General features: G+C 37.4%; 1 protein-coding gene across 4 annotated transcripts; it reads left to right on the top strand.

The window, feature by feature from the left end:
* Positions 1–3: 3 nt before the first annotated feature.
* Positions 4–21,994, top strand: pan2 (poly(A) specific ribonuclease subunit PAN2). 4 transcript variants are annotated; one of them, XM_088081860.1, is made up of 26 exons: positions 4–140; positions 4,967–5,272; positions 5,373–5,542; positions 5,678–5,798; positions 6,928–7,005; positions 7,091–7,361; positions 7,862–8,207; positions 10,384–10,480; positions 10,663–10,782; positions 10,870–10,989; positions 11,102–11,230; positions 11,317–11,516; positions 12,196–12,344; positions 12,465–12,571; positions 12,665–12,763; positions 12,885–12,973; positions 13,622–13,766; positions 13,884–14,021; positions 14,146–14,205; positions 14,290–14,380; positions 15,454–15,611; positions 16,958–17,101; positions 18,158–18,337; positions 18,476–18,569; positions 19,956–20,159; positions 20,273–21,994. In XM_088081860.1, the coding sequence occupies exons 2-26, from the start codon at positions 4,985–4,987 to the stop codon at positions 20,305–20,307; spliced, it is 3,633 nt and encodes a 1,210-aa protein (XP_087937986.1). In that variant the 5' UTR covers positions 4–140; positions 4,967–4,984; the 3' UTR covers positions 20,308–21,994. The 4 variants fall into 4 exon arrangements, with proteins under 4 accessions (XP_087937986.1, XP_042347979.1, XP_042347981.1 ...); XM_042492045.2 differs by lacking the exon at positions 4–140 and adding an exon at positions 3,816–3,934; XM_042492047.2 differs by lacking the exon at positions 4–140 and adding an exon at positions 3,816–3,934 and having other exon boundaries at positions 19,956–20,147.
* Positions 21,995–22,311: the final 317 nt, after the last annotated feature.

The following is a 22,311-nucleotide window of genomic DNA, read 5'->3' on the forward strand; positions in this document are numbered from 1 at the left end:
AGCGCCTGCTGCTGTGAGCTGGTCCCTTGGTGTGGTCTGAGTTCTTGTGTTGAGTCCTGCTGCTTTTAAACGTTTGTGATGCGCGCGGCGTGGACCTGTGACTCAGCAGGGTTTTCCTGTGGGCATCCCTCAACCCTCAGGTGAGTTCATGTCGAGTGCAAATCAATATTACCACGGACAGGGAAGAAAAGTGATGGGAGAAGTAGGTTACTCAGATTTAATTAAACACTTTAAAACTCCTATTAAATAATGTGAAAACATGTTAAAACATATGTATTTTTACAAGTAATTAACTTAGACTGTCTTCATAAATATGGTAATATAGTATATAATTGACTGTTACCATAATCATGATCACACGTTTTTTAAGTTTGTTACCAGTAAAAATCAAAATGGTCCAACATTTTTTTCCCACACTATTTGAAGGGAATTTTAAAGTGTAGAGAAGAAATGCACCCTTACCACACAAATACTCCCTCACAAGTAAATGTCTCTTATTGTCAGCTAAATGCACTTAAAATATCAAGAGTACTTCAAGTATCAAAAAATCAAATCAAAATACTGTCACAGAGTGACTGTGACAGTATTATGAAATATTTTAAGCATGTTAACATGTAAGAGTATTTTAATGTGAAGCCATGTTTGTTCTTATTCTGCCACATAGACCAGTGGTATCATACGATTTTATATGTAAAAAGTAACTAAATTCATTGGAGTAAAAAGTTGCAAAAATTGGAAATACTCAAGTGAAGTACAAGCAGTTTTGGGGAGTGATTTGTTAATGTAACAGAGGTATGTAATTAAATTACACAATAAATGTAATTGTAATCCATTGCATTTACTGATGAAAAAATATGTTGTTAAACTACAAATGTTGTTGATTCCAAAGGGATTTCATCTGGATATATTATTTTTAGTTAAAGGCTTGTACGAGAAATAAAACATCATTTGATTTATTGAAGAACTTTCAATAAAAGTTTGTCAGTAATCTGTGTTTACATTTCCTGGTTTAAATCTATATTTTTAGCTTTACTGCCCAGTTAAAAACATTTGTTAGAAAATTAATCAAATGAAGGCTTATATGTTTATTGCATAATGAGGTAATTAAAAATAGTGACATTACTTATTAATTTTTAACAGGTTAACTAGTACTATGTAATATATTACATTTCAAAAGACATCGTCTGTCTGTCAAAACTGTACTAAAAAGCAGTACTTCAGTAAATGTACTTTATTTGTTTCCCTCACTAAAAAAAAGGCTTGTCTGATGTAATTTCAATATTTAAAGTTAAACTTGCATTGCCATTACCAGCATGGCTGTTTATTGTCTAAAACACCTCTATTTTTAATTTAACATTTTCCCTACTCTCCACTCACTAATACAAGGTTGCCTTTATGACTCATATCTTTCATTATTATCGTAAATGATTTAAAAAACTATATTGTATTACAAGTATGTGCGTAAGATTGATAGTTGTGAAACACCAATTAACTTAAATGTGTCCTAATCAAGTCTGACATCTGTGGCGGTGTCGAGGAAGTGAGATTAACCTTTACATTTCAGGGCGATAATGAACTGAGTTCTCCTCACAGATTGGACAAACTTTCCATGTGTGTCCGCGATCTGCCCCTCTTCTCTACCAGAGAAAAACCTCTGCTCTTCAAATGAATTCTTTCTCTTTTTTTTTCAAAGAAAGGAAACGATAAGGGAAGGAGTAAGATCATTTTTAGCTTCCTTAATATTTCCCATTTACGTTCTAGTGGTCTGTAACTGACTTATGTAGCACACTAAACAATATCATCGAACAAATTAGGGAAGCTGGTGTCTTTTTTGGTCAATTATCAATTCATTTTAAATATTTGCCTTTTTTTTTGACCGATAGTTTCTACAACTTATTCAATTAAAATGAACACAGGAAAAAAATATTAAATTTGATGCTCATTTACTTTTATGGGGGAATTATTGAGATTTTGTGCAATTTTATAGGCAATTTATGGATTCAACCGTTGGGGGTTTTAGTGCAAAATTGAGCTGTGGGCCCCTTTTAACCGTCCCTTTACCCCGCTCTGCACACAGCAGGCTTCTTTCACCACATCAGAATATTAATATTGGACAATTCTGCAAAGATCTGATGAGGGTTGTCTTTACATTCATTACAAATACTTATAAAATGATTTCTTTCTGCAATATTTGCAAATAGCAACTCAGGTGGTCAGGTTATAGGGTTACCACTCAGTGTATGGATGTAAATTGTGAGGCACAGAATTGTACATCATGCATGTAATTCCCATGATACTGGCCTGCAAATGTCACATGACAGACTATTTTTTGCCCAATCCGGCGGAGAATACTGTTCCACCCAAGGGTTTGAATTAGTCTGTGGTATTTTGATTAAAAGTAATTATATATGCGCTGTGCGAGTACAGTTTTAATAGATAAATGTAAAGTGATAAAGGTTTTAAAACAACAATTTCACAGAGGGCCCTTCTTTACAGTATTTTATCTTTCTAATTTAAGCTGTTGTGGTGCATTCTCCCTCAATAGATATGTAGAGCTTTATTGATTTATTTTATTATTGATTATTCTGCCATTTACTTTCTAAATTAACCAATCAAAATGTCATAATACACTAAATATCACTGTTACAATTTCTGAAACTCTATGCTGCACATGTGAGATATAAAAACTCTGAGGTTTTAAAAAAAGAAAATGTGTGGTATTTTTGTGGGAAAACAACTGAAATTTCAAATACTGGCAATAAATTATCTGTTGGACAACTATTTGATTAATTGACTTTCAGCTCTACAAATTTGCAGTTCATCACATTAATATAATCGCCAGTGGTGAAGAAGTAGTCAGATATACTTCAGTGAAAGTATCAATACCGCAGTGTAAAAATACTCCATTACATGGAACAGTAGAACTGACAGCAAAATGCACTCAAAGTATTAAAAGTAGAAAAACTCATTATTTGAAAGTCAGAGTGTTACATCAATCATTTACACTACGTAATACTGGAAGATTACTTATTCATTTATGAGCAGAGCTTAAATGGTGTCAGCTTTAGATTTCGCTGGTTACTTAGATATATAGCAGTGTATATTGTAAAAACTGATCAAATGTTTTACTTATAAAATCTTGACCTGAAAATCAATCAGCAATTAAATTTGTCAGATAAATGTACTGGAGTAAAAATGAAAATCAGAGCCAGAATCCAAAAAGTTTTTCTGATACCCGGGGTAGAAATTTTGATTCGTTGAAGTTGTTCTGACACCATCTTAGAGAATTATAGCAAGTAGAAATAAGTACCAGCACAAGTATATAAAAACAGAAATACAGTAAGAGTAAGCAGTTAGCACAGTATATAAATTATTAAACAAATAAAAGTAAAGGTATGTAAATATTCTGAGTATGTAAGTGTGTAAAAATATAACTGCAAGAAATACAGTAATAGACAATTTGCACTAATCTGTGAATATTTTAATTATGATATGGATAATGTGCTGAATGTATAAAATATAAAACAGTGCCTTATACTGAATATTAATAACTAAAATTAGTATGTAAGTTAAAAATATAAAAATATGAAAATGTGTGCAAAGCTACAACAACGAACAAGGTACATAGCAATAAGAATATATACAGTATATGCTATACAGTGTGTCACATGTTAAATGTAGCCTGCAAAATATTTTCCTCTAAAATTTAGCAGTAGAATTATAGATTATTATTAAAATTGAATTACTAAATTACCACAAAAGTGTACTTTATTACTGCACTTAAGTAAATATACTTAGTTAAGCAACACTAACAAAAAACACAGGAGTTCTTGAACGCACCCTGTTTGCTCCGGAAGTGTTTTGTTTTTAATGTGTGTTTTTGTTGTGAATGAAGCGAGCATGGACTCTGCAGGAAAACGTATCATAAGAAGAGGTCGGTTATACTGACATGTCAGTATATATTTTTATAACGCATGCTCTACAATAATACTGATATTTTGGGGTGTAAATACGGACAGAAAGTTTAGTGAGTGCAGTTTAAACATTGCCTGTGTGGTTCATGCTAACGTTAGCTAAATGAGCTAACCGCTATCGCAAACTAGCTTTAGCTGAATAAATACAAATGTGAGCTGCTACTTTTGTGAGTGAATAAATTGAGCTTAGTGTCTTTTTGTGCACATATCTGTAACTTTAACTTTTGGAAGGTAATGCATAGAGTTAATTGTTAGTTTTAATGTTAGCCGTAGGGTTAGCTTCCGGGGCTAGCTTCAAGCCAAAGCTTTGAAGTTACCCTGAAAACATTGAAGTTACCCTGAAAACATACTTGAATTGGGTTTATTAAAACATACTAAAATAAGAAATTAAATAGCTGGGCAATATAAAGATATAACGTATAGACGTATGAGACTATAAATCGTCTTAGTTATTGGATATTGAATAAACAGCGTATTTCTTGGTGCTAATGGTTGCATTACAGCTATTTTTGGCATTTTGCTGAGTTATCTGTATCAGCATTTTATTTTAATGATTGCAGATAAAATTATAAATTGAAACGTGCAGCATGGGAGGAAGTTTTGCTTTGCAAAACTTCAGGGAGCTGGTTTTATTTGTTCTTTTTTTCATTTGAGTTCATTAAAAAAGTTGCAGGGAACATGCTGTATATGATGTTGAACGTTTCAGTTTTGATGAAACATTTGCTAAAGGCATTTAAACAAAGTTTTGTGTTGGAGTTTGTTATAAATCAAATTCTATTTTCTTTTATTGTAAATGCATATTGGGTCTAAATATTTATTATTGGAACTACTAATAATCCGTATTAGTAGCAGCTCTGAAAAACCAATATCGATCGACCCTTAAACGAGGTATGTATCATGTACCGGGATTTAGCCTAAAAGTATCGCGATATAATTTTTAGCTCATGTCATTATGGCGTTACTAATTTACAGGAGTTGTGATTTCTCTGCAGGCTGATTTTACTGTACTCATGATGAACTTTGATGGTCTCGACGCTGGGATGGGTGAGTACCCACCCAGCCTTCACGGGACCCTGGAGGCAGGGATGGAGCCCTCCATGGACCCCCACATGAACCCCAGCTTACTGCAGGGAGTAGAACTGGACCCAGAGGGGCTGGCCGTGACAGTCCCTGAGCCTGTGCACCTCATGGAGGGGATGTTTTCAGAGCTACACAGTGCAGTTTCAGAAGTTGGCATCCCTGTCACTGCAACACATTTTGACCTGCAGGAGGAAATGCTCTGGATGGGAAACCACAGAGTAAGAGCCTGGAGTATGATGTAGTTTAGATTTAATCTGAAACATGCAGGTTGCTTCAAGATTAACAAAAATACTTAATTACTTTTATTATTCTCTTTAGGGTCACGTAACCTCGTTCTTCGGCCCTACAATGGTCCGTCACTCTTCTTTCCAAGCGCATGCATCAGATGACATCCGACACATTCAGAGTTTGGAAACAGGCGTCCTGTTCCTGTCCAAGTGTAACCTCAAATGCCACACTCGAGGGGGCCTTGTTATGTTTGATTACCCGTAAGTGTCACATATTATTAATTGAGAAAAATGTCCTTTTGCTGAGATTGATTGTAGATAAACTGCAGCTGTAAGATGATTTATTCTCTTACGGACTTAATTGATAATCACTGATTATGTGTGTGTGCATTCCAGGATGGAGGAAGGAGCAGATATGCACAGTCTCCTCATGACTGATAACAACACTTTACTCATGGGCGGATTACAAAACTATGCGGTTGAACTTGACTTGAATACTGTTCAAGAAACTCAAAAGGTGAGAGATTATCAACATCCACAACTATCTCTGTATGCAGCACAGGACCACAATTTCTCAGTTTTGAGATGAATAAAGTATATCTATCTATCTATCTATCTATCTACATTACGAAATTTGTCAGCTCGTATTTTAACGCTCAGGCGAGAGTCAAGTCGAGTCAGTTCCATTTATAAAGCCCATTATCACAAATCATAATTCACCTAAGAAGGCTTTACAGTAAACACCATCCCTCTTTCCCTGGACCCTCAGTGGATAAGGACCCCCAACTTAAAAAACAACCTTTAACAACCTGGTGTAAGTGCAGAACAGATCAACATAATAAAATGACAACAATCAATATGGCAAAATGATACATAGAGAGAAAGAAAGAGAGAGAGAGAGAGAGAGAGAGGCACTGCAATAACAATAAGTACAATAATGACTGTATTAATAGTAGAAGTGGCACATTTTCCCATGCTGGCCTCTCTTCACTGACTCCCTGTGGGTTTTAGGATTGATTTTAAGATTTTATTATTTACCTGCAAATCATTTAATGTGCTAACTCCAACCTCCGACCTTTTAAAACCATATATCCCGCCAAAGGTAATTAAGGTCGGCTGATCAGTTTCTCCTTGTTGTCCCAAGATCCAGGTTTAAGCTCAGGGGCGGCTGTGCTTTTTCATTTGTAGCCCTCAAACTTTAGAACAAGTTGCCACCACGTGTAAAGGTGGCCCCTGCACTGATTTTGTGTTTAAATCCCATCTTAAAACAGATTTTTATTGTCTGGCTTTTAATTCACAACGAGTGTTGCCAATATTTATATTATTGTCCTTTAGTCTTCTAAACTGGTCTTTGTCTACTGTATCGTTAATATGGACTCTGTTTTTCCCTGCGTCATTCATTTTCATTCTTATTATTCTTATTCCTATTTTTATTATTATTGCTGTTATTTTTGTTGTCATCTGTGTTGTCTTGTGTTGTTTTTACAGTTTTTGAATTTTTTTGGAATTGTAAAGCCCTTTGGTCGGAGGTTGTTTTTAACTGTGCTTTATAAATACATTTTGATAAGATTTTGGATTGGGCATAAGAATAACTTACTCAAAAGCAAATGATTGACTGTTTGCTTTCTTGTCGTGTGCACTTTTAGTTCACTGTTGAGGTACCTGGAGTGGCAATAATGCGTCAAACCGGCCGTTTCTTCTTCTGTGGGCACACTTCTGGCAAGGTAAGAAGGACTTAATCAAATCTTTTCTGGCCTGTTTTTTTTCTGGTTTACACAACACTCACATTCACTCTCTGTTTAAACACAGATAACTCTTCGGGACCTGCGTAGCTTCAAGACGGAGCACGAGTTCGATGCGTTTTCCGGCAGCCTCTCTGATTTTGACGTTCATGGAAACCTTCTGGCTGCGTGCGGGTTCTCCAGCCGAGGACTGAATGGGTTGGCATGCGACCGTTTCCTCATGGTGTACGACCTCCGTATGATGCGAGCTGTAACGCCACTTCAGGTGCACGTGGACCCCCTCTTCTTGCGCTTCATTCCGACCTACACGTCACGCCTGGCGATCATCTCACAGACAGGTATCAGCCGGGGGAGTGGAGCGTCATGCTGCAGTGTTTTTGTAGACAGACATTATTGAGATTGGTCAACATCAAGATTTGTAAGATTTTTGAAATATCAAAGTGTCTACAGTGAAAGTGTTGCTGAAATAGTGGTGTTTTTTAATTGTTTTCTAGCTCACATGCATCAGTATACTGCTGTTGTCAGGCGCAAACCTCCTATATCCGAAATTGCTATTTTTCAGGAATTACAAAATAACACTATGTTGTTAAAGTGATCCATTGGAGATTGGAGGTTTTGTCACAAGCTTTTTGAAACCCACTGATAGACGTAGACGGGGACCAATAGGATTAATTTATGAAAAAAAAAGAAAATAATGAAATGTGGAGGTTTGCGCCCGATAACGACGATATAGTAACCGTGACCACCTTAGTCACTTAGATCATTAAGTGAAGGTGCTTCTTGAATACTGGCTCATGTAGCCTGGGAATAACGTTCCACTTCCTGTTTCTGCATCCAGGTCAGTGCCAGTTCTGTGAGCCTACTGGACTCGCCAATGTGGCGGACATTTTTCACGTCAACACTGTGGGCCAGCTGCTCATGAGCTTTGACGTATCGTCCAGCAAACAAGCCTTGGCCTTCGGGGACTCGGGGGGATGTGTGCACCTGTGGTCTGACGCTCCAGAGGTTTCATTTAACGACTACTCCCGGGAGACGGAGTTTGCGCTGCCTTGTCTTGTGGACACGCTGCCTCAGCTAGACTGGAACCATGACCTGCTGCCCCTCTCGCTCATCCCCATGCCGCTGACCAGCACAGAGCAGCTGCTGTCGGACTGGCCCACTGCACTGGCTACACCCAGCCCCAGGTAACACAGTACTAATGGAAATACTTCATTTCAAGCAACAATGACAGGAATTGTCCGTATATCCAGATATGATCTGGCCTCATTTACCAGCAGTTCTCAGTGAAAAACTGCGTGGCTTTTAAGAAGAATTTTTTTTCCTAAGATTCTGATATTCACCAGTGTTTCCTTATTTGGGATTTGTTCCTTTTTTGCACTTCTGTTGATTGGGTTTTTTTTTTCAAAATACAAATACAAAATTTCCCTCTGAACAAGTATACGTGCACATTCTTAAACACAATGAGCATTTACACTATATATATATATATATACATATTCAGTAAAAGAACCACCAGGCAAACAAGCAAAAATAAATAAACGTATAAAAGATAAATAAAAATAATGAAAGAAAATAAATTAAGAATAAAAGTAAAAGAAAAAATATAAATAAAAGTTAAAAAAGGATGTCATTACAGTTATTACAGTGTTATCAAGAATCAGTTATGGGTTTATTTTATTGAAATGGTCATTAAAGGGTTGACATGTCAGGTAGAAAACATTTACCTTTCCTCTCAATGAAAATGTATTTTTTTCAAAATGTAAATGTTTCATCTTAAGTGCATATTAGCACAGACATTTTTGCTTAAAATATTTGTTCTTGTGTTTTCTTCAGTTCTACTGTTATGTAATATTATAGGATTTACATTAACCGTAATATTTTTAAATAATTTAAATATATATATATAATTATTATTTTTATTTTATAATATTTTTTATTAATTATTTTCAATATTTTACAAAATATTAAGGACTTTTGAAATAAAAACTAAACTAACACTTTGATGTCAGTTATGTTAATGGGAACTATGACATCTAATAGTTGATGATTCAAGCTAGGAAAAATCACAGGTTTGGACAGGTCAAAAGGTGACAAAGCAACGTTCCAAGTAAGTTATTACTAAACTACGGAAATATTGCGTGAAAAAATCCAACTTCCACCTTCTGTTCCCCTCTCCGTGTCTCTCTCAAATCAGTTCGGTTGAATTCAAAAGGCTTTATTGGCATGAAAGTTTAAAAACAATGTTGTCAAAGTACCAAAATACAATTTTTTTCCAAATACTTTGACAGTACATAATAATAGTAATATGAACATTAACAAAATATTAAGATTGATATATATGAAGTATATACACTATATGCAGTATATCATACACATGTATTCTTGTGTGTGAATCAGTGTGTGTGTGTGCTGGACTTTGTGTGTCTCACTCTCTCATACATGCACAACTTGGAGAGCGCCGAAGTGATGTCTTCGGTCTTGACAGTTGTGCTTCTATAATGCAGAAAGTCTGCAGTTGTGGAATGATTCAGTTAGTTGATAAATGCATATTCTTAGTATACAGTGCGTCTTTATAGCTTTATTTTATATCTACTTCTAAAACTGCTAATTAGGACAAGTCGTTTGGCGTTTACTTCATGCAGAATCACCTATACCTCTGAACTGTTGAAGTTTTTTTTTTAAAGTTTGATAATCAGTGCTCCTCCGTTGTTAGACTGTTGGTTAGGCATTATTGACTTTATTTTCTCATCTTTTCAACGTTGCACTGTTTGACATGTGTCTTCAGTTTGATGAACACAGACGCTGCAGTTTATTTTGAGTCAACCCTGCAAACACCATCCTGCTGCTGCTGGAAATACTCAGCAGTATAACAACTCTGCTACTGATTTTTTTTACCCAGCAAATGCACAATTTACTCCCAGCTGTATTAGGAAATTAGTTAGCCTTTATTAAAAATGAAACGATATATTTGTGACCGGCTTTCAAAGATTTACATCTTCAGCAGGAAGCAGTGGGCTCAAGACTGAGTGCCACAGACAAATAGGGAAGTGGGAAAGTATTGACAGACAAATGAAAGCATTGTTGGTGTTGGTCATGCTTACATGGCATTTGTCACCAGGAGCAGAAATATCAGCAGCTTTATCTTTTAACTGAAGCTGTGACTTCACATAATGAAACCAAAACATCAAACTGGGATTCATATTCTCACTGCGCACAATGAAAATATTTTGTCATAGTGAGAAACTGCAAATGCAAATACAGCGAGGGGAAAAGCCAAATAGTAGTAGGCGATACTATGTACAGAGGCGAAGAAATCCTGCACAGTTTACCTTCAACTTCTACCACTGTTCTTTCCAACAGACGAGCTCCTCCTGTGGACCCCGAAATCCTGCGCACTATGAAAACTGTTGGCTTCATCGGTTACGCAGCAAATCCTCGTACCCGCCCTCGAAATCAGGCATGTCAAAAACATCCACAGTAGTTAAACCCACAAACAAAAAAACATATTTTGTTTGCAGTCTTAGTACTGTGTTATTTTCTCTGTACTCAGATTTAGAAAACAAATATTTTTGCTGTGTTCAGTGTCATGTTCAAACATACATTTCAGTGATCTCAGTCTGTTTCCTGTGTTGCTTTCAGGTTCCTTACAAAGTTAAAGATGTGGAGCTCGATTATGATAATTACAATCAGGTCCCTGAATCACCAATTGGACGTGATGAGGAGCCTCACCTCTACATGGTGCCCAAAAAGTACAGAAAGGTTTGAATTATTTTAGTATTCTTTTCAAAATCTCTTAATATTTTTTGTTGTGTATGAAAATAAATTTTGGTCTTTGTGCTGCATCAGGTCACAATTAAATACTCTAAACTTGGACTCGAGGACTTCGACTTCAAACATTACAACAGAACTTTGTTTGCTGGCCTGGAGCCTCACATCCCCAATGCCTACTGCAACTGCATGATCCAGGTAAGAAAACAAAGAAGTTCGTGGTGAAATTTAGTTTCAGAGATTATAAAAAAAGCTTTGATTTCTGTGACCCATACAAAATTGTTCTCCTGTTTCTGTCTTGGCATGGTAGGTTTTATATTTCTTGGAGCCAATTCGGTGTCTAGTCCAGAATCATTTGTGCCAGAAGGAGTTTTGCTTGGCCTGTGAGCTCGGCTTCCTCTTCCACATGTTGGATTTGTCACGCGGAGATCCATGTCAGGTAGCTTTTTCTTCTTGTTTCTTTGAATAACAAACGGCCACACACTGTCTTGCCACTGCACATCTCTTCTTTATCCTCTTCTCAAGGCCAGTAACTTCCTCCGAGCATTTCGTACCATCCCTGAAGCCTCAGCACTCGGTCTGATCCTCGCAGACTCAGACGAGCAAACAGGGAAGGCCAGACTGGGTCGGTTAATCCAGAGCTGGAACCGCTTCATCCTCACCCAGCTGCACCAGGAGACACAGGAGCAGGAGGGCCCGCAGGCCTACAGGGGAGCCAGCAGCAGGTCAGAGCAGCCCACAGAAATAAAAAAGCGTTTGACATGCTCATCAGTCTCCAGAGTCTGGAGGCACGAATGTTTTGCAGAAAGAAATTCAGGGACGATATGAAGAAGATTATGAATTGCGAAAACAATGTCCACAAATGTGAGAATTTGCCTTTAGTGTCACCATGTGTGTTATGTTATTATGTTTATGTTGCTTTTTTACTTAAGCACAGTCTTTGGGTTCCTTTAAAATTTTAAAAGTGCTTTATAAATAAAATGTATTTTTATTATTGGTAGTAAAAAAACCAAACATAAACTAAAAACGACAACAATACATTCTAGTTAAAAAGTATAAAAGTAGGTCTCAGTGATACTCATCAAGCAAATATAATTTACAGTAAAATGATATGCATGTAAAATTATCATACCATGCAAAAACCTGCAGCAAAGTCTCAGGAGTACCACCCAGTACCCCGGGTACAAGTCCCTGTATAATTTATCATCTCAACAGCACATGGGACAAAAGTTTTCTTGTCTCTAACGCCTCCTTGAGGGTTGAAGTTCAGATTCACTGCGTGGTGGATGAGAAAGGTTGTCAATAATTATTTCATCTTTACTTCTAGTGAGTTTTTCGTATATGCTACTAAGATGCATATACCACTCATTTTTTTGTGTTTTATTAATGATACGTTTGATACAGTTCCTTGGGTTCCTCTGGTGAGTCCGCCATCGGTAAACTGTTTGGAACTGAAGTCGAGAACAGCAGTTTGTGTCGCTGTGGCAAGGAGACGGTCCGCTCCTCCCTCACACTGCTCTTCACCATGCATTACCCCGAGCAGAACTCCCAGGGTGAGTTTGGTGTCCACACTGTTGTGAGAGACTAATGTATGAATAACCCGGGCAGATAAAAGAAGTGAAACTGTTTTGTATTTATTAATAATATCCCAATTTCATTCAATTTCTTGTCAGAAAAAATAATTAAGGAATACGACTTTGCTGAGATCTTGAAGAAAAGCATCTGTCTGGAGCAGAGCACTCAGGCGTGGTGTGAAAACTGTGAGAAGTATCAACCCACAGTGAGTTTCAGCTCACACTCAGCAGCTCATATTGACAGACGCATTTGTAGTCTTGATTCCAACCTACCCGAACGTATTTGTGTGCCACTTTAGGTGCAGACACGCAACATTCGATGTCTTCCAGATGTTCTGGTCATCAACTGTGAGGTGAACAGCGCTAAAGAGGCTGAATTCTGGAAGGTCCAGGCTGAGGTAAACAGATGAGTTTGTTTTTATTTCCATGCAAGATGCTCTTAAATACAGATTAATTCATGACTTCCTGTTGTTAGTTAGTTACATGAAATATGTGCTTGCTTTTCGTTTTTTTTAACAGTACGCCTTCAATAAGGCCATGCAGAAAGAGGCGATGGAACCTGCAAAACCCAAAGAACCCCCACCCATGCCCACAGAGTGGTGTCTGGAGTAAGAACCTTTCTTAATATCAAATGAATAGAATTGCATCATTGAATATTTCCATTATCGGTTGATGTTTTTGATTATTCAATTAAGTGTTAAGTCTATAAAACATCAGAGTAAATAGTGGATATAATAGCAGACATCTTCAAACTGTTTTTGTGTGCAAAAAACTGTCTAAAGTTATGTAGAAATGTTTACATTTGAAGCAATACTTCGGTCCCCCTTCAGTGGTGAGCGAAGAATCTGAAAAAGTAGGAATTCTTGATGAATTGAAGTCACAGGATCAGCAGCAAAAATATATAAAAACACCTGTTTACAAACTCTCACACAAACCCAAGTCTCATCTATCCAGTCGTTTGAAAAGTACTTCTCAGACACATGCATTTTGCTCAAACTTCTTCACAAATTCAGTGCGACACAGAGTGATTGATATAAAAATGATAATTTTGGGGGTGAAGCATTCCTTTAAGATTCTAGATTTATCATGTTTGGCAAAAACTGATTTAAATGACCAGATAATCAATTTATTTTTGAATTATTTTTTTGTCTGTCAACTAACTCCTTTCAACTCTTCAAATAAAGTCATTGTCATTAGTTGACTGTGTCTCAACAGCACTTAAAACTTCACTTTTACTTCACTGTGCATCCTTGTAGCGGTGAGGACATATGCAACATGGAGGGCTTCACCTTTGACACGCGGGCGGAGGACCTGAGACACGTTTGGATCCCTCTCACTCTAAAGATGTCCATCAGCAAAAGTCAGGGACTGGAGATCAGCAGCCTGTCTGAAGGAGAGGAGGTGAGAGAGGAAGATCTTTAACTGATTTCTAGATTAAAATGCTGATTTTGATTCTTTATTTTGGCTTATGTGAAAGTTTTACGTGCAACTAAAGAATCGTTGCAACATCTCAATCAGTTAAGTGCTGCTGAAGAGACGGAGGGTGTTTCTATCTACGACTTGGTGGTCACGGTGCCCCACATCCTGGATGCACGCACTGGTGGAAACTTGGTTGCACACATCAAAGTGGGAGAGACGTACCATCAAAGGAAAGAGGTGAGTGGAGCTGCGATTAGAAAGTAGAGTCTGAGAGACATACTTCTGCAAAGTTCAGATAAAGTGTAGCTGATGTTTTAGATAAAATCTGTTTGAAAACTGATATTTAAAATGTTTGTTTTAGGGAGTGACGCATCAGCAGTGGTACCTCTTCAATGATTTCTTAATTGAGCCAATTGACAAAGTAAGTACGTGACCGTTTTCAATACATGCTAATGAAATGTCGTCTTTGCAGTCATGTAAAAATGTGTTTTTGGCCACCATGTAGACTGAAGCTGCTCAGTTTGATGTGAGCTGGAAAGTGCCAGGCATTCTGTATTACGCCAAGAGGAACTACCACACCAAATACGACCTACGCAGTAAGTTTGTGGACATTAGAGGAATACTTCAATCCCCCAAATGATCATTTGTTTTTCATATACTCACCTTGTTACATTGAATTTGTGAAGACAACTCAAGGCATGCGAGAAAAACTGTTTTTCTCTTTTCCACTTTCTCTGTTTTTCCATGGTGTATGAAGAATCCAAAAACGGAGAAAATTCTCGATATATTCAAAGGTCCAGTGGGTAGGATTCAGGGAGATGTATTGGCAGAAACTGAATAAAATATAATAAGTATGTTTTCGTTAGTTTATAATCACCTGGAAATAAGAATCGTGTTACTTTAGAATGAGCCTTTTATGTCTACACAGGAAGCACATCCTTGTTCATAGAGATCACCATGTTACACTGAAATGTTTCTACAGAAGCCCAGAGTGGACAAACCAAATACTGGCTCTAGATAGGGCCACTCGTATTTTCCGCGTTTTTCCAGTTTTCATGTCGGCCACACAGCATCAGAAAACCCCTGTTTTGTAACATGAAACTGCTTTATTCAGTGTTTTAAATGGTTTAAATCACTGGCTCTGATTGTTTGGGAGATCAAGAGACTTCAGCGGATAATTCAGCTCCTGAACAATAAACACTGAAGGAAGTTTAACACAGAGAAGTTTCAACTGGTTGCGATTGGCAACTCTCACCGTAGTTTGCCCCTAAGATCTTACACACTGAACCCTTAAGTCACATGGGTCCATGTTTAACCCCTGCAAAATTATAACAAAACACAAATTTACAAACTCTCACACAACTCATGCAGTGTGAGCCAAGTCACATTTATCCAGTCGTATGCTCAGAACTTCTCAAACAGACAGCCCTTTCCGATGGAGAACTGAACTGAGAGTGAAGCTTGTCTGTGATCTCCTTAAAGCCAGACTCCACTGACAAAAAACAGTAATTTTATCCCGCTGAACCTCTGGTACCGCTGCTCCACGACTGCTTCTGTTAGTCAGTTTGTGTTATCATGTTACATCAGTGTCAGGGTACAATTTATATTTGTAGATTTTACCTGTAGGTTTGTGGTTATTTACCTGCTCATGCTTTGCTGCTTGTCTCAGTTAAAAATCCCATAGATGCCAGCGTGCTGCTGACGGAGGCCTCGCTGGCTCGGAAGCAGAGGAAGAGTCACGCCACGTTCATCCCCCTCATGGTCAGCGAGATGCCGCAAGCCGGTGACTTGGTGGGACTGGATGCTGAGTTTGTCACGCTCAATCAGGTCAGTCTGGACTATTATGCCACTGTCACACAGTCACACAGGGTGTGCATAAAAAAAACAGGATACTGCAAAGCCATTGATAAGTAATCAGGAGTCTCCCTTAATCCTGACCATATTTTGGAAACATGGTTTTCTTTTTATAAAAAAAATAATTAAACTCAGTTTGATAAATAATTAGATACAGTACAACAACACAACCTCGAGTGTGATATTGCTTTTATATAACAGTTCAACAAGCGCCATTAATTCGTTAACAGGAATAAGTGACAACGGATTAGGATTTATTTATTTATTTATTTAATGATTTTTTTCAGCTTTGTAAACACAAAAAGTTTTGCAACTGCTGGAACTGACATCTGTTGCCTAGAAACACATAACCAATTTCCTGCACGCTGCTTGCTAAACTGTGGAAACTCAGTCTGCATATTATGCACAGAGCAGCTGCTGAGTCATCTCATGTAAATTTATCTCCGTGTTTACAGTGAAATAAGAGTTTGTTGCTGTCAGTTGCTTTGGCGGCCTGTGTGGTGTAGATGAGTTAGTTTGATCAGATTGTATGTTGTTCCAGCATGTCCCCTCACTGCGGTGATCTCCGTCGTCTCGAGTCCCGGATCAAACAGTTTGTGTATGGCGGTGGCTTTCAGGCCATGGTTGGTGTCAGATGAGTGCCTCGCTGCCTCACTGCACATCCTTGTAACATTTGTGACAGCTGGTTTAATCGCAGGGAACGGCGGTATACCAAACGCTGGCCGTTACAGCTGCTCTCTGCCTGAGCTGCAGGTCTTTTGAGGGCTTTTGCATGAGGTGGAATTTTGCTTAGGATTTTTTTTAAGCAATGATGCTCTTCAAACATTGTTTTAATCTAATGTTATGTCAGATAACTACTGACTATTAATGTTTGCTGATTAACAGTTTAGATCACCTATAAAACGGAGTAATACATGCAGAGTAAAAAGTCCCATTGATGTTGAACTGTTTATCAGCCTCTCGACCAATCAGATTGCTTAGCTTGAACTAACACTTGTATAATTAGTGTTGTTTTCAGTTGCAGTTGGATTTAAGATGAACTACTGGGCGACTGCATCAAACTTTACTCTCCAACAAGCGTCTTTCAGCTTAGAAATGACAACTTGTAGAAAGCTGCTGGGTGCAAGACAACTACTCTCACTTTAGGAGGAGTGTCACATTATGGTAGTGTTGTCAGCCAAACTTTGCAATTTTGGCGGACAACGCAAAACTGTATTTTTCCAGTCAGTCATATGCTGGCTTCCTAAAATGACACACAGCCATCTAAAGCTTGAGCACCCCTGCTTTAAATAAAAAGTTTCTAATGACTGTGTTTGCAGGAAGAGGCAGAGCTTCGCAGTGACGGCACCAAGTCGACCATCAAGCCCAGTCAGATGTCTGTGGCCAGGATCACCTGTGTGAGAGGTCAGGGGCCCAACGAGGGAGTGCCTTTCATCGATGACTACATCTCGACTCAGGAGCAGGTGAGAGCAAAAAATACGTTATGAACTTATGTTTTGTAAAGGTCACCTGGGTCTGCCTTTAGAACTGTGACAGAACAGTGTTTAGGATTTTTTGTTCTGCTATCACTTTGTTCCCTGTTTATTTACTACATTTTTTGAGGGCACGGTTGGACATAGATTTGACCTGCCTCACCAAGAGGAGTTCTTTTTTTCGTTGATGCCTCCTTTTCTGTCTTTTGCTTACCTGGGGTACGGTGAGGGTACTGGACTTCAAGTGACTGTTTTTTGGAACTTTAGGGACTTTGGGAGTGTATATGTTTGAAGTGTCTGTTGTTGCCTCATGTCTCCACCTGTCAGCAGGCACGATTTAATTTTGATTCATTCAATATATGATATTTTAAGCAAAAGGTTTTACTCTCATCTGTTAATCAAAAATCATGATTCATATCTTGACGTTGAAAAGAGTCATATTATCTGTTTAGATCTGAAGACATAGTTGATTATTCAATTTATTTTAAGCAACTAATTACTGCAAGACTAATCCACCCTGAACCCGTTTTGTATGTATCTTTTTACCTTGTGTCTGTGTGTGTGTTTTTTTTACATTTATTTTACTGAAATATAACACAGGGATGATTTTTCTCATCACTACCTCTATCACGTTGCTGTCATTGTCATTAAACAGTGTGTTTAACTTTCATATATAACTTTCAGTGTGTGTTTTATAATTAAAACATACACATGCAGGATTAACTGAAGAAAATATTTGATCTGTTCATGCGATCTGAAATGAGAAGCACATCATCCATGGCAGACTGAACAGAAAGGTTAAACTGCGTTTTCCTTTGTTTGCAGTTCGGTCCCGGATATGGAAATATATTTCCTCAGCTTTTATTGTGGTCAGATCACGGTGATTGATCACTTCATACTGACTTGCAGAAAAGTCTTTATTAGTTATCATGAAAGATGCAAAGTCAAACATTAACCCTTAAGATGTATACTGTTTGTTTAAACTTAATTCTTGGAAACTGCTGCACAGATTTGACCCTTCACACCTCTGGATGTTTGTTCTTCCAGGTTGTCGACTATTTGACTCAATATTCTGGCATCAAACCAGGAGACTTGGATGCAAAGATTTCTTCAAAGCATCTGACAACATTGAAGTCCACGTACTTAAAGCTGCGTTTCCTAATCGACACCGGAGTTCGCTTTGTTGGTCATGGCTTACAGAAAGACTTTCGGGTTATTAATTTACTGGTATGTTTGTTTTTTTTTCTTTACAACTTAAAGTAAGATTTGTTTTGTAGATGTTAACTGTGCTGTGTGTGGAAGTGCAAAATTAATATGTAATGGCAATGCAGATGACATAGATATGTTTTTTTTTTGTTTTTTTAGGTTCTGAAAGACCAAGTCATCGACACTGTCTACTTATTCCATTTACCCCGGAAGAGAATGATTTCTCTGAGGTTTCTTGCCTGGTATTTTTTGGGTAGGTAAAGACAGATATGATCAATTTTTTTCTATTAACAACAGATCACAAGATTATGTGTAATTTTAAGGGATTTGCTTATAGAGACAAATCTACAGTAGGGCTGGACAATATGGAGAGAAAAAGAAAATATCACAATATATTTTTGACCTCAATGTCGCTAATGTGATAATGTTATAGAGTTAACTATATTGGCACTTTCACAAAATATTTACATGATGGGATGAAATTTTTGATAAATAGTAATCAGCAACGTGGATATATAAGCTAAGCAGGTAAAGGAAAATAACAGCTAGAGCAGCCTGGTAAATTCTCTAAATGTATTTGTTTGACTGTAATAGAGGATAAATTGTGATATCCAAAATTTAAGAAGATATCAAATAGAATTTCACAATATCAATATAATATTTTTATCTTGCCCATCCTAAATCTACAGAGAATTATCACACAACCGCAGTCCTTAAACTCGACGGAGCTTTGAAGCATTTTTCATCTTTTTTGTTTTGCTGTTTGATCCACAGTTTAACTGTTAGTTTCCTCTCACTGCTCTTACAGCGTTTTTTTTGGCTGCAGGAAAAAGCTCTAAAAGCCCAATATGCACTCAGCTCCAAATAAAAGACGACGTTAAAGACCAGCTGGTGAATTTAGTGCAGAATTAAGCTGCTAAAGAGTCGCATATTTCCCTCAGAAGTTGGTAAAGACCAAAAACTGAGCTAGAAGAGCGCGAATAAACAGGCTTACATTCACCACGTGGAAATGAACATGAAATAAATGCTAATGTCCCTCTGTATCTGCTAAATGTGTAAATATGCAACTGTTTCCTAACGAGTTAACCATGTCAACCTAAAACGTGATTATATTTAAATTTTTTGTAGACAGTTTGTTTCTGCTGCCCCCAAGTGGCCTCATAACCCGTCAGTGCACTTTAAGGAAGGAAGCTTTAGAGCTGACTGCAGCACAGCCTCAAAGCCTCTAAAACCCCTGCAGCCACATATTGATTTTTTATTTTTGGAGATGGACCGTTCATTAGAAGCGCTGTTGGAATATATACTTTATATACTGTGTGATTATAGACAGCACGACACTCTCGGAGCGCAGAGCGTACTCTTGGCACAGACGGAGCAGCAGAACATCAGGGGCAGTGACAGTGAGCGTCAGAATGTAGAGAGGGGACACAGAATTAAACACAAACATACAAGCACACACACACACACACACACACACACACACACACACGCACACACTTCAGGTGCTACCACAAACAAATTAATATTCTTTGGAAACACGCAAGGATGTATCATGTTTAAATCCAGGAACTGAATACATTTAAGATGCAGCTCTAGGAATCATTATGACTCGTCATTCCTGATTGTCCTTTTCTCCCAGACCTCAACATCCAGGGGGAAACTCACGACAGCATAGAGGACGCACGCACCGCTCTGCAGCTTTACAGAAAGTACCTGGAGCTGAGTCGCGGAGGGGGCAATGATGAAGTGAGGAAGATCCTGAAGGGACTCTACGAAAAAGGCCGCCAGCTGGACTGGAAAGTCCCGGAATCGGACACAGGAGATGGTCAAGGTAGCCCAAAAAGTACGACGTAACATTGAATGAGATGCAGGATGATGTAATAATGAGTTTAGAGTAAAGGGGATTATGGGACACAGAGTTTGAGTGGATTGAAAGCACTCTCCTTTGTTCAACAGGTGCTGCTGTGTTTCCCTCTGTGATGGGGCTGTGAGCTGCACCCTGATGCCCTCACACCAGAGAGTCTCCACTCACATCTGATGTAGTTAGTGTCACATTTTTTACGTATTTACATTTATATTTGCATTGTGTACAGCGTTTATGAAGGTCTTTGTTGCCTGTACAGTCCATTTCAGTGCGGTAACAAAACAGTGTTAATCATGTCAAAATTTTGTACTTTATGTTTTCAGAAAAAATGAATTTTGTGATTTTGGAGCCTTTTTTAAAGAAAAATACATGTAAATAAATCAACGTATCACAAGCACTAGAATATTCATTGTGTGTGTTACCAGGAAGTTAAAATACTTTTACTTTTCTTTCTGAGAAGTCTATTCAAATTGAAAATGAATTTAGTTTTGTTTGCTTCACAGCCTTCTGAGAATCATGTTCTCAACGCTCAGCTACAAATTTGCCTGTTGATTTTCCTGAAAGGTTTGATTACATTTACTGGCAGTGAGCTGTTTCCAAATGGTGTAGTAACTCCCTTGCCCTTTTAAAACAAAGGCACCAACAGTACAAAGATACAATTTCTTATTTATTTTCAAATGATTTGTTTTTTCTGAAAGTCATACATGCAGAGAGTTGATTTGTGAATGAGGAGAAAAATCTTATTTTATCCAAGTAAACATTACTTCTTTTTTTTTTTTTTGCAGTGGTCAAGACTGTGAAAACTAATTTTATCATAAAACCAAAAAACTCAAAACAATAAAATGTTCTTACCAAATTAAATCTAGGATTAACAGTATGGATGATGAGAAATGAAATTCCAGTGTGTTCTTTAAGGTCAAATAAAGGAAGTTAATGCAAATATAATTTTTTCAAACTTTATCTTTTTTTTATTTTTACTTATTTATTTTATATTTTTATTTTTTTAAAGATCATCTTTAGGCTTTTGCCTTTATTAGATAGGTCATCTTAAGGGTGAAAGGGGGAGAGAGAGCGGGGATGACATGCATAAAAGAGCCGAGGACAGAATCAAACCTGCAGCCGCTGTGGAGAGGACGTAGCCTCTGTACATGGGGCACCCGCTCTACCAACTGAGCTACTAAAACTTTAAACTTCAAATTTTATCTTTATATTGTTATTTCTTACATCCCCTTATACATTAAATAAGGGGACATTATGCATTAAATATTTTGCTTAGTAAGCTGCATAATGTAACTCTGGAGAAAGACTTGATTAATAAATCTAGTTCCCAAGTTGTCAAATTTCGATGCTTTGGGTTAATAGACAGACTAAACTACAGTTTCCAAAGTACCACAAATCCAAAGTCTTTGATGACCTGGAAATTAGACTCAACAATAAACCTTTTTTCACTGAAAACATTTGACTAGGAAAACCTCGGGGGGTATTCACTTACATTAATGATGGCTGAATTCCACTTAGGGAAGTCCCTGGCATTGTCCATGCTGTCTCACTTGAACAGTTTAAGACTTATTAGAAGTAAGCCCTGGTTAATGTTATTAATTTTACCGGAACCTTTTCTTCTTCTTTACATACAGCACTTTTGAATAACACAAGCATATAAAAACAAACAAACAACTAAACGTGGGCTATATAGACAGACAAACCTACAAAACAGTCATGGAATTCTACAGTCACATTTTCCAGACCTGGAAAAGTTAGCAAAGTTTTGAAAAATTCATGGAATTTTGTTGTGTGTAAAAAAAAATTAAATTAAATTTAAAAAAAGAACAGTACAAGTTGCACGTCTTCTTCTGCGTATAATCTTCCACATTATGTTGTATTATGTTTCTCCGTTTTCTTCTCATGTTTTGTCTCTCCCTTCATGTATGCCAGCTAACCGAATTTATGTTTCAATAGAATTTGAACCTGATATGGTTGAAAAACTCCAGGGATGTGGGGCAAAACTTTCTTTTTCTAAACATGGGTCCTTGAGTTTATGGAGAAGTTTTGAAATTTTGTCCACGAAAATGTGTGACAACCGTATATATATGTTTACCTAACATAGACATACATATTCTGTTCAATGTACACA

Source organism: Plectropomus leopardus, chromosome 9 (genome assembly GCF_026936395.1).
Source record: "Plectropomus leopardus strain MGB_pleo_1.0 chromosome 9, ASM2693639v1, whole genome shotgun sequence".
Taxonomy (NCBI): Eukaryota; Metazoa; Chordata; class Actinopteri; order Perciformes; family Serranidae; genus Plectropomus; species Plectropomus leopardus.

Excerpts from the sequence above, each read along its gene's own strand:
- pan2 (XM_088081860.1), top strand. The coding sequence starts at position 4,985 with ATGATGAACTTTGATGGTCTCGACGCTGGGATGGGTGAGTACCCACCC. Across the intron at positions 5,543-5,677 it reads CTTGTTATGTTTGATTACCC|GATGGAGGAAGGAGCAGATA; the intron begins GTAAGTGTCACA and ends TGTGCATTCCAG. Across the intron at positions 12,345-12,464 it reads CCCCGAGCAGAACTCCCAGG|AAAAAATAATTAAGGAATAC; the intron begins GTGAGTTTGGTG and ends ATTTCTTGTCAG.